Consider the following 14,527-nt stretch of genomic DNA (forward strand, 5'->3'; position numbering starts at 1 on the left):
GGAGCCTGTCTTACCTCACACCTGAACTATTTCGATAGCCTTCTGGTTGGTCCTCTGGCCTCATCTCTGTTAATTTTAGTCTGTCCTCCACTCAGTAGTCAAACTAACCTTCCTAAAGCACAGGTCTGACCATGTAACCCCTCCAGTGGCCTCCTATCACCCTTTAGATCAATAGAAAAATACTCTGTTTGGCATTTGAAGCTCTTCCCAACCTGTAGTCCTTTCACATCTTACTCATCCCATGTACTCTGTGATACTGAGACACTGGTCTCCTTACTGTTCCTTGAACAAGACATTCCATCTTTGCTCTGGTCATTTTCACTGGCTATCTCCCATGCAGTTCTCTCCTTCCTCATCTCTGCCTCCTGGCTTCCTTCAAGTCCCAGCTAAAATTTCCTCTTCTATGAGAACTGTTTCCTGATCGCCCCAAATGCTAGAGGTTTCTTCTCTCTACTGCTTATCTCCAATACATCCTATTTGTACATAGCTATTTTCAGGTTGACTCTCTCATAAGACTGTAAGTTCCTTGAGAGCAAGAACTGTTTTTTGCCTTTCTTTGTATCCCCAGTGCTTAGCACAGTGCCTGGTACACAGTTGGTGCTTAGTAATTGCTCAATGAATGCCTCACTGACTGTACACTGACTATAACACTTTGGAGCTGGCTTATAATGTAAGGATAAGACTATTGATCTGCTACCTACATAACAGGGATGGTGTGGGCATTAAATTCTTTTCTTCTCCCCTCTTGTTTTTATCTCTCCCCGCCCTCACCGCCCGAGTTATCCTCATGTGCTGAATTCTTCAAGGTTCAGTTCAAGTTGCCCCTCCTCTACAAAGCCTTCTACGACCACAGTGATCTTTCCCTCCTTTGAACTCATAAAGTAATTCTCACTTATACAATTAATTTGATAATGGAATCATATATTAATTTTGGGATAATTTTTATTTCCAAAATGTAATTCACCACTTTTATCCCTTTCCCTATCCCTCTAACTAACTTTCCTCTTTCTACCATCATCCCAGTTATCTAGGCTCAAAACCTTGCAGTTGTCTTTGACTCTTCTTTTCATCACCCCCCTCACATCCAATCACTTATTAAATTCCTGTCCATTCTTCCACAATAACTCTTGCATCCATACCACTCTCTCCCTGCACAATCTTGACATCTGAGGTATCTCTGCTTCTAGTATCCTCTCTCCAATCCTGCCTCCACAGAGCTGCCAAAATAATCTTCCTAAGACACATCTGACTCAAATCCCCTTGCTCAAATGCCCCTGGGATAAAATGCAGACTCCTCAGCCTCACATATGTACATTCCCCTACAATCGAATGCCAACGTACTTTTGGTGTTGTTTTGATTTAGTCATTTTTTAGTCATGTCTGACTCTTCATGACCCATTTGGGGTTTTCTTGGCAAAGATACTGGAGAGGTTTGCCATTTTCTTTCTCTAGCTCATTTTACAGATGAGAAAACTGAGGCAAACAGGGTTAAGAGACTTGCCTAGGGTCACCCAGCTATTAAGTGCCTGAGGCTAGATTTGAACTCAGGAAGATTCATCTTCCTGACACCAGACCCAGCACTTTCTCCACTGTGCCACCTAGCTGTCCTCAACCTACTTGGCTAATCTAAATTCACTTTATTCTTCATCACAAACTCTACATTCCAACAAGACTGGATTATTAGCTATTGCCCAGATTTAAGAATCACTCTCCTGCCACCATGCATTACCACAAGCTGCCCCCAAATCTGGAATGCATACCCTCCTCATCTCTGTTTTTCTGAATCTTCATTTTCCTTCAAGGCTAAAGTATCACCTTCTCTGTAAAACCTTCCTTACCACCTCCCCCCAATCACCCTACTCTGGTTAAAAGTGTGATAGCTTTATTTCTTCTTTGCCTGTTTTAACACCTTCAATTTCTTTTTCTTCTCTTATTGCTAAAGCTAATGTTTCCAGTACTTGTAGTACTGGAGGTACTGCAGGTCAGGAACTATGCCATTTTAATATTTGCATCTTCAATGCTTATCAGTGCCTTGCACAAAGTAAGGCATATAATAAGTGCTTGGTGAAAGATTACTCTTTGCCCCTGAACATTTGTATATTTTACTGTGGTTTACCTTTTCATGGTTTTTCTATATTACCTATTACCCAATATACTCTCCACTCTTCCTTCTCCCAGAGAGCCATCCCTTTCAACAAAAAAATATACAGGAAGAAACCTTTTCAATCAAACTAGCCAATTCATTAACCAAATCTAACTTGTGCAATTTTCCACATCTAGAGTCCCCTGACTCTGAACAGAAGGAAGAGAGGAATAATATTATATTTCATCTTTGGGGCCATCTGGACATCATAATTTCACATATATGCTCACATCTTGTCTCCCAGCTGCATTTTAAGTTCCTGGAAGGAAAGGACCATGAATACCACATTTATGTACCCCATTTGGTCCTGACCACAATACAAATGATCAATTATTGGACACTGATTTAAATCTGCAAATCATTTCTGAGTTCCTAAGGGGAAGGAATTACAGTTACTTATTATAGCCATCTAACAATTACCCAGAATTAGGGAAAATTTCAAATAATTTTCCAGAATCACAGGTAATCAAAAGATCTTCATATTTGGGCTCCAATTCACTGAATACAAATTTCCTTTTACAAGTCAAGTCAACAAGCATTTATTAAGCACTCTCTGTATGCCAGGCACTGGGTTGCCTTTTGTATTGACAGTTACTTGTTCAATGGAGACATCAAAACCAGCCAAAGAGATGGTCAAAAAGAAAGTCCTCCAGAGATAAGGGCTCTGTTCTGGAGGACATTCTGTACCTTTTCCCCCAGGACTCTTCCAGAGTGAAGGGGGTGGGGAGGACTTCTCTTTTCTCTACCCCATCCCCCGTCTTTGTGTCTAGAAGCAGAGCAACTAATCCAGTAGGAGACTCCATGGCTGAAAGAGAGCAGGCTCAAAGAGGCTCAAGCCTGAGTCTAGTTGAGCTGGCCTAGGCTTCCTTTCTGCTTTAAAGTTATATAATATGAAGACTTATTTTGGCAGAACAAAAGCTGCTCACATTCAGGCACACAGGCTGTCCTAACTAACCCCTTCCTTTGACCCACTGCTACCACTTTGTCAATCTTACTGGTTAAGAATTTCCCACTTCTCCAGTTCTGGAAAACTTTGACATCTAGAAAGGTGAAAGAGCTGCTGGCCTTTGGAGTGAGAGGATCTGGGTTCAAATCCTAGCTTTGCTACTTATAATCTGTGCAACATTGGGCAAGTCAATTAAATTCTCAAAGCCTCAGTTTCCTCATCTGTAAAATGGAAGGTTTATACTCTATGATCTTTTAAATCTTTTCGAGCTCTAAATCCTGTGATTCCCTAGTCACTTAATCTCTCTGGGCCTCACTTTTTTTGATCTTTAAATAAAAGATTTGAACAATGATAATCTCTAAAGTCGTTGCCAACTCTAAATCCTATGACCCTAAGTTGGCTTATCTTTCTGCACCTCAGTTTCTTCCTCTGTAAAATGGGGATGACAATACCTACCCAGTCTACCACAAAGACTTGTTGTGAGAAAAATTTAGGATAAACCTTAAAGCACTTAGCAAACATGAGATATTACTACTATTAAATTAGGTCTTTGCAGGCTGACTCAGGAACCTAACTACCCAGTAATAGCAATCAATAGCAAATGATTTCAAATTCCAAACAATGGATGACCTTACAAATGACCCTTTGGAACACAGCTTGTTCATAACCTGGCTGTTGGCTCTTTCTTCCAAGGAGTTCTCAGTCCATAATCTGATTCAAACCATTACTAAATAACCACTATGTACAAAGTCTTATGCCAAGAGCCATACAGTCTATATACCCGGTAGAGTGTAAAGTGTGTTGGAATTGGAGCCAGAGGACCTGAGTTCAAATCCTGGCTCTGTTCCTTACTAGCTGTGTGTCCTTGGGTAAATCCCTTAGTTTCCTCATCTGTAAAATGAAGCAGTTGGATTCAATGGCCTTTCAGGTCCCATCCAGCTCTCTGCTCTCATAATAGACAAACAGGTGTGGTAGCTATTAGGTTCATTTCACAGAAGGGAAAGCTCAGGTACAGGGGGGAAAGCTGAGTAACTTTCTCAGGACACACCCTGAATCATCAGAGAAGGTGGAATTTCTGGCTTGTTATTCCAGTCATGAGCAGTTATCAGGGTACTACTACCATTGGTCTAATTTTTGGTCCCTTTCTCCAAATTTGGTCCTTTTCTTCTATGAAGTATCAAGAGTGGGTTTCTCTGAAAGGCCTGTCTATGTTAACAAAGGGGCCCTAAAAGAGACAGGGGATGAGGTAAGCAAGTCAACTTCATCTTCTCATCATTATAACTGTCACCAAAGAGAAGCCTCCTTCTCGCCTTGCAGTTTACCATTATATGACCACCTCTACTCCAATCCTTCTCCCAAACTAAGTACTCCAGGAGCTCTCTGTCAAAATAGCAGAGTTGTACAGGCCTTAAGAATACAGAACATCAGAATGGAAAGTCAGCAAACACGTTATGCTGGGCACTGGGGATTCAAAAACAAACAAACCAAAAAATGAACCTTCCTAAAGGAACTTCTAGACCGTAGAACCTAGAATGCCAGTGTTGGAAGGATCTTAAAAGATCCTCATTTTAGGGATGAAGAAACAGGCTCAGAGGGATGAAGTTACTTGCCCCAGGTCACATAGCAAAGTCAGGGTCAGAACCCAGGTCTCCCGACTCATAGGTCAAAACTTTTCCCGCTATACTGTTGTTCCTATTCAGACCAGTCTGACTCTTGATGACCCTGCTTGGAGTTTTCTTGGCAAAAACACCGGAGCGATTTGCCTTTCCTTCTCCAGCTCATTTTACAGATGAGGAAACACAGACAAACAGGGTTAAGTGACTTGCCCAGGGTCATAACAGCTACTAAGTGTAGTAGTAGTAGTACTAAGTGTCTCAGGCTGGATTTGCACTCAGGTCTTCTTGACTCCAGGCCTGGCACTCTATCCACTGTGCCACTTCCTGCTATATACTACAGCAGCCTAAAAAGACAAATCATTGTAGCTCTTTTGAGTTTTTCCAATGACTGTGGTATCTTGTTTGTGCCATCTTTCTTCCCTTCCACCTAACTTTTGAGGGAAAACAACTTTTAATGTGTCTTTCTTTGTACACATACACACACAAGGCTATGTCATGTTTTCTTTATGCCTAGCTCATCATTTTAGCAAGGAAGTTGAAGGTAGAATGCCTTGATTCTAGGATTTTGCCATTGGCTGGTCATATCTCTTTCTTCCATATACTAAAAAACACCTCTTTGACTAATAGAATATATATATAACAGTTTTTCAAAGACTTTCACATACACAACCTCATTTGATCTTCAGAATATGAAGGAGACAAGGCAGGAATTGTTATCCCCATTTCATAAATGAGACAACAGAGGCTCATAGAAATCTGAATGATCTGAACAAGTTTATAAGACTAGACATAAGATGCAAACCCAAGTCCCCAGAATACAAATCCCATCATTCCATTCTGTGCATCAAAAATCAGGGCAGCTGGGTCCTAATCCTCATTCTGCCACTTACTGGCTATGTGACCTCTGGGCCTTATTCATCTGTAAAATAAGGACTAGATGATCTCTTATGTCCCTTCCAGCTCTAATAGTTTACGACTTTATGAACCTCACCATATGATACCTTACCAAACAAGTTAGAAACAGTCTTTCTTTGCATAATTCATTTTATAAAATTAGAAGGTAAATTAAAAGAGCATGTCTTCACACTGAGCTCCAAGTTAATACTCAGTGTCTCCTTTAATACTCAGTTGAATGTAGACTCTCTGGAAGCCAGAACAATCTCATTTTTGTGCTTGTATCCTCAGCACCTCAAACCAGTACTCAGCACATAGGATTTAATAAATCTTGTTGACTGATGAATTCTTGTTGATTACTACCCATTTGTGGCATACTAAATATTTTAGATATGTTCAAATGTCAAGCAATTGTCAAAACAAGGCAAAAGCATTTTGAATAAGCTATGGGGAAGATTACACTAAATATATAAAATGTTATAAATTATAAATTATGTAAATATATGCAATATTACCACATTATCCAGGTTTTCTCTCTACTTCTCAAATAAGAGACCCTTAACTTGTTTTTTCAGGGAAAATGTAATTGTCAAGTTACCATTACAAATCATCTTAGAGTTGGAAGGGATTCAGTATCAAATGAGCTACTATTTTGTAAAGTGTTTAGCACAGTGACCTGAGTTCAAATTTGAATTCAGACACCTACTAGCTTTGGGACCCTGGGTAAATCACTTTAACCCTCCTTGCCTCAGTTTATCCATCAGTAAAAGTAGATGGAGAAGGAAATGACAACCAGCTCCAGTATCTTTGCCAAGAAAACCCCAAATGGGGTCACAGAGAGTCAGACATGACTAAAAATGACTGGACGACAATGATAACTGGCACACAGTAGGCACTTAATAAAGGCTTATTCCCTTCCTTTACCCTTTCCCACTTCAGTGGTTATGGAGTGCAATCCCCCACCTTAGTATAGGTGTCCCCTCTACAGCATTCCTAGCAATAGTTAGTAGAAACTAAGCCCTCTTTCATGGGATCAAGGTAAGTCAAGAAATATATTTTTTAAACAGTTAACATGTACCAGGACTGTGCTAAGCACTGGGTATGTAAAGAAAGACAAAAAAAAAAAAAAAAAAACCAAACAAACAAAAAGCAAACAAACAATCCCTGATCTCAAAGAACTCACAATCTAATAGGGGAGATAACATGCAAACAACTAAGTATAAATAAGATAAATTGGAGACAGGAAACATTGGAGATAATCAGCAGAGGGAAGGATTCAGGAGGATCAGTTACTGCTTTCTGCAGGTCAAATTTTAGCTGGGACTTGAAGGATGACAGAGATTTAGGTGAACCCCTCCTATTGACTTTGGCTGTTGATACTTTCGTGTAACGGTAACATTAACAACCAAAACTTAAACATTATCTCTTTTGTTAATGTTTGTCTAAACTGGTATTTCTCAAAGTAGACAGAGTTCGTTTAAATCAAGAAATTGTTCCTCTCACACTTCTTTCATCTACTGGACTGTGGAGCCCATGAAGGGGGAGTTTAATTTACCACTGCGCTTTGCTCAGTGTCTGCATAGTTCCCTAATACTTAATAGGGACTGACTAAATGTTGTTTCGTTGATGTAACATTTCATGTTGCATTAGGGTTGTTGTGTACTTGTCTTATGTCCATCAGGAACCTGTAAGTTTCATAAGGGCTGAGATGTTTTTTGCATTTCTTGTCTTAGCCCAATGCCTGGTGCATAAAAAGTACTTAATAAATTCTCTAAAAATAATAGGGATTTAATCACTTCTTACCTCGAAGGGCTGCTGTCCAGAAAGTACTTGGCAAAACTGAAAGCGCTATCAGAAAGGGGAGTACTTTTGATTCACCTGCTTCACCACATCTTATTATGAAGGCATGGACAAAGAATCATCCAGAAGAAGCCCTGCGTTGGGTTACAATCTGAACAGGTGGAGGGACCACAGCCAGAGATGAGATCAGGCATGCGTTGAAGTATTTTAGGAATAAACGTTTCCTTTGAAGTCTCCATTGCCTATTTTATTTTGAATCCTGATTTGTTTATTTCAAAATCCTTAGGGAGAGCCGGATAACATGGTGAAATCCTGAGGCGGCTGGTTAGCAGCCTCACCTTCTGTTTGGTTTGGGGTTTCCCAAGGGTTCCCGGGTCGCAGGCCCTGAGCAGGTCCCGCAGGCAGCTCCCTTGGTGCCCGTGCCCGCGCCCGGGAGCGCGCGCGATCTCCTGCCTGGCCGCATCCCCCGCTAGGGCCGGCTAGGCTCCCGAGCGCCTGCACCGCCCGCCGCTGCCCAGGTTCGCTCACCTGCAGTTGCACAGCCCTGCCCGTCCCAGGGACGTCAGACACCTACGGCTACACACCCACACAGCTTCTCTAAGAGACCTCGGTCCGTGTACGGGCACTGCCCGGCTCGCAGCCTCCTTTTCCGCCGTGGTCCCCTTTAGGAGACACGGAGGAGGGCACCAGCCGGGCTGCCGGAGGTCTGGGCTGAGCCGCGCTGCGGCAGGGAGCGCAGGGCCCCGCCACCTTGCCGCTGGTCCCTCGGGGGTCCCCATCCCTTCTCCCCGCCCGCCGAGAAGCCTCCACTCACCACCAGCCCCTCCAGCTCCGCATCCTCCACGGGCTCGTACTGGCGCGTCACACTGAACAGGGAAAGTTTCTGCAGGAGTTTGGAGAAGCGTCTCTCCACCATCTCGACCCTGGGGGGCGGGCGCCGCGGCTCGAGCCGGCTCCCTCCTCGGCTGCTGGAGACAGAGCGCGCCAGCCCAGCCGGCTCCCCTCGCTCGCTCGGGCCGGGCTAGGCTGCGGCTGGAATTGCCTCTTTAGCGTGCTGGGGGCAGGGCGCGTGCGCCCGAGCGAGTCTAATAGGCTGAGCCTAGGTTACCTGGTGCCCGTCTGCTGGCAGGTGACGCCCCGCCCCCAGGGGTGGGGGCGGAGCGAGCGAGCCCCATCTCCATCCCGGGGCGGCGGCGTACGCGTCTCCTTGGTTCAGGCTGGCTTCGGTGGGGCAGTCGCCAACAGCTGCGTAGTGGGACGCGCTCGGATCGCAGACCACTCTGCAGGAGAGGAGGGGGCGGGGAAGCCCGGGTGCGCAACCGGGCGCTGGTGTGCAGACACCGGCCTCCTTCCTCCCCGCTCCCCTGGGGCACGCACTGAGGGTTCCCAGAGGGCAATCCCTGGTGGGAAGGGGGAAAATACTGGAGGAAGGGGGAAAATACTGGAGGAAGGGGGACCCGCAGCCCTCGGGGCCTAGCTCTGGCGGCCGGAGAGGGAAAGGAGGAGCTCCTGTCCTCTCTCCTTCATGTAATGGGTACGATGATAGCTCCCATTTCTAGAGAGTTTTGGGATCTGTAACTCAAAGGATGTGAAACTAGAAGGGACCTTAGTGATTACCCCTTCATTCATTTTTGCTGTTGTTCAGTCGTGTCAGATTCCTCGCGACCCCATTTGGGGTTTTCTTGGCAAAGATACTGGAGTGGCTGGCCATTTCCTGCTCCAGCTCATTTCACATTCATTTTACAGATATCTTATTTTCTATTACACTGAGAGCTCTCTGAGGACAGGGACTGTCTTTTGCCTTTGTGTCCCTTACATTTACCACGATGCCTCGTGAAATGTAGTAAGCCCTTAACAAAAGCTTAGGGCTGCTAGGTGGTGAAGTGGATAGGGCGCTAGTCCCAGAGTCCGGAAGACTTTTTTTTTTTCCCTGAGTTCAAATCTGGCCTCAGACACTTACTAGCTGGGTGACCCTGAGCAAGTCACTGAGCCCCATTTGCCTCAGTTTCCTCATCTGTAAGAAGAGCTGAAGAAGGAAATGGCAAACCTTTCCAGTATCTTTGCCTAGAAAACCCCAAATGGGGTCAGAAAGAGTCACACACAACGACTGAACAGCAATAAAATAAATGCTTATAGACTGACTGACACTCAGATGAGGAAGTGGCTTGCTTCATGCAGTAGTGGAATGTGGTGTAGTGGAAAGGATGTAGAAATTCGAATCAGGAGAAACCTGAAGGGCGATATCCTCGATGACTAACTGTATGACCCTGGGAAAGTCTCAGTTCTAAAGCCTGTCTGGACCTTAGTCCCCATCTCACAAAGTGGTTCTGAGTATCAAACATGGAAAGAGCTTTGTCAACCTTAACATCCATCCAAACATTTTCCTAGGATTCCTAACCTGGAGCCTGAGAACTTAAAAAAAAATTGTTTTATAACTGTATTTCAACATAATTGGTTTCCTTTGTAAGCCTATATATTTTATTTTATGCATTTAAAAGAAGGATTCTGAGAAGGGGTCCTTAGACCTCACCACACTGCCAAAGGAGTCCAGGGCATAGAAAAAGTTAAGAAGTCCTGGTAGAGTCATAAACCGCAGTTAAGCGGAAGAACTAATGTTGACACCTAGGTTCTCCAGCTACAAGTTCAGCTAGGTGGCACAGGGATAGAGTACTGGGCCTGGAGTCAGGAAGACCTGAGTTCAAATCCAGTCACACATACTTATTACCTATATGACCCTGGGCAAGTCACCTAACCTCAGTTTCCTCAAGGGTAAAATGGAGATAATAATAGCTCTTGACTCCAGCATCAAATGAGATAATATTGTAAAAACACTTAGGATAATAATAAGCTCAATAATTTTTTTTTCCTTCTCTCAGTCCCTTTTCCCACTCCACCAGAACCTTCCTAGGTACCAAAGGTGTGTTATCCAGAACTGTCACTTGTTAGCAGGTCCCTTTATCTTTTAAATCCTTAGTTTTCCCATCTGAAAAAAAAAAACAAAACAAAAACAAAAACAACCCAAACTCATGCTACCTACCTCACAGGCAGGGTTGTTGTGAGGAAACTGATTTATTAACCTTACAACAGTCTAGAAATCTGAGCTAATATTTTATGGGGAAATCAAGGCTCCTAGAGGTAAAATGCCATGCCCCACTCCCTTCCTTCCATTATGTAACTAGAAGGGGCAGAGGCAGTGGGATCTCAAGCCAAGTCCTGGAGTTGTAGGGCCAAGCCATCTTTCCACTAGACCAAGTAGCAGCTTCTCAGCTAGGGAGGGGCCTCCACCCATCCCAGTAGAAAGAGGCAGAAGGAAAATGATCTCCACCCTCTCCTCCCTCCTGCTTGTGCTCTGGCAATTACACTCTGTGCACAGCTAGTAGTGCTTTTCCTGGTGGAAACCTTCTGCAAACAGCATCCTGGCATCTGGGCCTTGGGCCCAGCTGGAGGCCAGTGGGTGAGGGTAAGTCAAGTGAACACCCCTAACCTAATACATGTGGAGCAATGCTTGTGACTAGGAGTAAGACCTATTAAATGCCTGAGCTAATACAGGATGTGGAGTATGTGTAAAAGAGATTTGGAGGATTGTTGATTTTTGGTCTTTGTGAAATAGGGATTTAATCCAAATTGGCAGCATTGAGCTAGAATCTTGGAGCAGAAACCAGGAGACAATGTGATATCAACTTGTAAAAGCAGCAATAAGAACCAAAGGGCTGGGATTCTACATGATAAGAAACACTTTTTAGGATTTAGAACAAGAAATGACCTATTCATCTATTTCAAAGATCACCTATTTCAAATTCTCATTTATACTGAAACCGAGGCCCAGAGGGAAAGTGAATTGATGACGCCAAAGAATAAGTAGCAGATCCCAAATCTGAAGGCAGGTTCTCTGGTTCCACATCCAATGCTTAATACTCTTATTTTATAGATAAGGAAACTGAGGCCCACAGAGGGGAAGTGACTTGCTCAAGGGAAGTGGCAAAGTCAGGATTCAAACCCAGGTGTTCAGTTGTCTTTCTTCTATGTTTACTGCTTTAAGGAAGGCACATAGAACTCTGATGTGCTTTTTACTGCTTGTATTCCCATCTAATTGAATGGGAAGGTCTCCCACCCCACCACTAACCCTTCTACAGTGATTTGAAGCTTTGAATTTCAACTCAGTCAATCAATAAGTATTTATTGAGGGCCTGTAACATGCTCATTACTGTGCTATCTGTTGGTGGAATGCCAGAGAATTAGCGGATGCAATTCCTGCCCTCTGGAATTATAGAATAGCAGATTTTCAGTGTTGCATTCAACTTCCACTTGAAGCCCTTCAGTAATGGGGAGCTTACTACCACCTAAAGAAGTCTTTGGATCAGCCCTAGGTATAAGGAAGTTTTTTATTTTAACCTCAGGTGTGCCATTCTCTACTTTTTACATATTGACCTGCCTTGGGGCTGAATCTAATCCCTCTTCCATATGACAGCCCAAATACTTGAAGATAGCTAGCAAGTATCTGCCCTCTTCCTCACTTCCTTCTATTCTTCCATCTAAAATGTCCCTTAAGCATCTCCAATTTTCTGTCCATCCTAATCATTCTCCTCTTTTTTTTAATCCACTTTATCATATTATTTTATTTTATCCATTTTATCAATATCTTTCCTACAGTGTGGTACCCATAACTGAATGCAATGTATTCAGCCTGAGCTTGGCAGATGGTATGACTATTGCCTCCCTTTTTCTGGATGCTATGCCTTTCAATGCAATCAAATAGAATCAAATAGGAAGCTTTGTGATCTAGTTGGAGAGACAAGACTAAGATAAATGAAGCAATTAGAGAGCAATACTGAAAAGGACATATGGTAATTAAGTGCCAAATGATATGTTGAAGGCAGTAAGTAAAAAGGACATCCCCATCAGATATTTGTTCTATAAAAATATGATGTTAAAAATAGCTGGCATCTACAAAGCATTTGGGTTTATGTACATTATTTGCACACTCCAACCCTGTGAAGTGAGTGCTATTATTGCCCTCATTTTACAGATGGGGAAACTGAGGCTCAGAGCGGTCGTGTGACTATCCCAGAGGTGCATAGACACAGCTAGTGTCTGAGGCAGTAACTGAACTCAGGTCTTCCTAATACCATGTACAACGATCTATATGTTATACTACATTGCTTTTATTGTTTCATTTTAGGTGAAACGACATTACAGAGGGCAGTTAGTGCTACAGAAAAAAACGTAGTTTACATTTTGCATGGACAATTGACTGGCTAAACAATCTTACAGTGAGTCTCTTGGCTTTACAGTAGGATTTGGTTATAGTATGTTAATATCATTATTGAAAAGATAACATTAGTTCTAAGGTTTTACACGGAGGAGGGATCTTAGAAATCATCTGATTCAGAGGTGTCAAATTCAAACTCAAACTGATCCCTACAGGTCACCTACTGACATTGTTATTGTTCAGTCATAACCAACTCTTCGTGACACCATATGGGGTTTTCTTAGAAAAGATACTGAAGTGGCTCGCCATTTTCTTCTCCAGTGGATTCAGGCAAACAGAGGTTAAGTGACTTGCCCAGGCTCATGCAGCTAGTGAGTACCTGAGGCTGGATTTGAACTCAGATTTTCCTGACCTCAGACCTGGATCTCTACCCATGAGCCATCAAGCTGCCTCCTAGGTGGCATATTAGAGCTGTTAAGTGGCTTAATGGATAGAGTACCAGGCCTGTTATCAGGAACACTTATCTTCCTGAGCTCAAATGTGGCCTCAGACACTTACTAGCTATGTGACCTTGGATAAGTCATTTAATCTTGTTTGCCTCAGTTTCCTCATCTGTAATAACAACAATAAAGCTGCCATATTTTCTTAGAAAACCACAAATTAGCATTATCTATGCTGTATTTTTTTTTGTTAACCATTTCTCAATTACATTTTAATCTGGTTCAAAGTACTCAAGAATTTTATGGCATCATGAGTTTGAAACCTCTGATAGTCCTATCTCCTCACTTTACAGGTAGGAGGCCTATAGTACTTAAATTACAGGCTGTGCCTAAAGACACATAGATAGCAAAAGAAAGATCTGAACCCAGAACTTCTGTCTCTGTTCTTCGCCATGTTCTTCACCATTCAGTGTTCTTTTCACTATGTCCTATCGCCTTTTGAGGCAACCTTATGTTGTGTATGTCTGTAAGGTAGGAATTCAGAAAATGATATAATCCCTGGACTTTGGGAAAAGCTTTATGGAAGAGAAAAGACAAATTGGGGCTTAAAGAGCATTGAACTTTGACATTAAAAATCTGAACTTGAGTTGCAGCTTTGCCACTTAATAGCTTTGTCAATTTGGACAAGTAATTTCTTCCCTGGAGCCTTAGTTTCCTAATCAGTAAAACAAGGGAGCTAGACTGGATTACCTATACAGTCCCTCCCCACTTTAAGTCCAAGATACTGTGTGATTATGATCTTTAAAGGCCCTTCCAGCCTTAACTTTCTGTTGTTCTATAGACAGAAAGGATTTGAAATTGGGAGAAAGGTGTAGGGGTAGCAACATTATGAACAAAGGCAAAGAGGTGGAAATGAACATGCTATGTAATGGGGATGGCCAGGGTGGAAGTAAGTCTAACTAAATGTCAGGCCCTACATCAGGGACTTGGAAATTGAAGTTCACCATGTATAATGGTTCCAAATTTTTGAGAGGACTTTGAAAACTAGACAGAAGAGTCTAGACTTTGCCTTTTGTGTAGGGAGAAATTGTTGTTGTTTGTCCTTCATTTTCAAAAAGGAACAATGACAACACAGGGTGATGTCTTCACTTTTGAGAGAATTGGATTTAAGTGAGGCAGAGTTGCAAAAAATTGTCAGCCTCTCTCTTTTTTAAGACAATTGGAGTTAAGTGACTTGTCCAGGGTCACACAGCTAGTAAGTGTCAAGTATGTGGTCTGAGGCTGGATTTGAACTCAGGTCCTTCCTGACTTTAAGGCTTTTGCTCTATCCACTGCACCACCTAGCTACCCTGTCAGCCTCACTCTCTTCCAGAGTCATTGAAAACAAGGCAAAATGGTAATGGCCTGGGATACAGTGGATGACTTTTGTGCATTAGATGTCTAGCCAAGCTTCATCTGCCATATGGACGTTGGAGTAAA

The 14,527-nt window shown here is 42.9% G+C and overlaps 1 protein-coding gene across 1 annotated transcript in view; it reads right to left on the minus strand.

The window, feature by feature from the left end:
- Nucleotides 1-8,367, minus strand: part of ATP2C2 (ATPase secretory pathway Ca2+ transporting 2) — a 110,423-nt gene extending 102,056 nt beyond the window's left edge. The window contains exon 1 of the mRNA XM_027847169.1: nucleotides 8,214-8,367. Coding sequence (XP_027702970.1) covers nucleotides 8,214-8,315 — 102 coding nt within the window. The 5' untranslated portion in view covers nucleotides 8,316-8,367. The remainder of the gene's footprint in view (nucleotides 1-8,213) is intronic.
- Nucleotides 8,368-14,527: the final 6,160 nt, after the last annotated feature.

The sequence above is a fragment of the Vombatus ursinus genome, unplaced genomic scaffold (genome assembly GCF_900497805.2).
Source record: "Vombatus ursinus unplaced genomic scaffold, bare-nosed wombat genome assembly UNPS02005286.1, whole genome shotgun sequence".
In the NCBI taxonomy this organism is placed as follows: Eukaryota; Metazoa; Chordata; class Mammalia; order Diprotodontia; family Vombatidae; genus Vombatus; species Vombatus ursinus.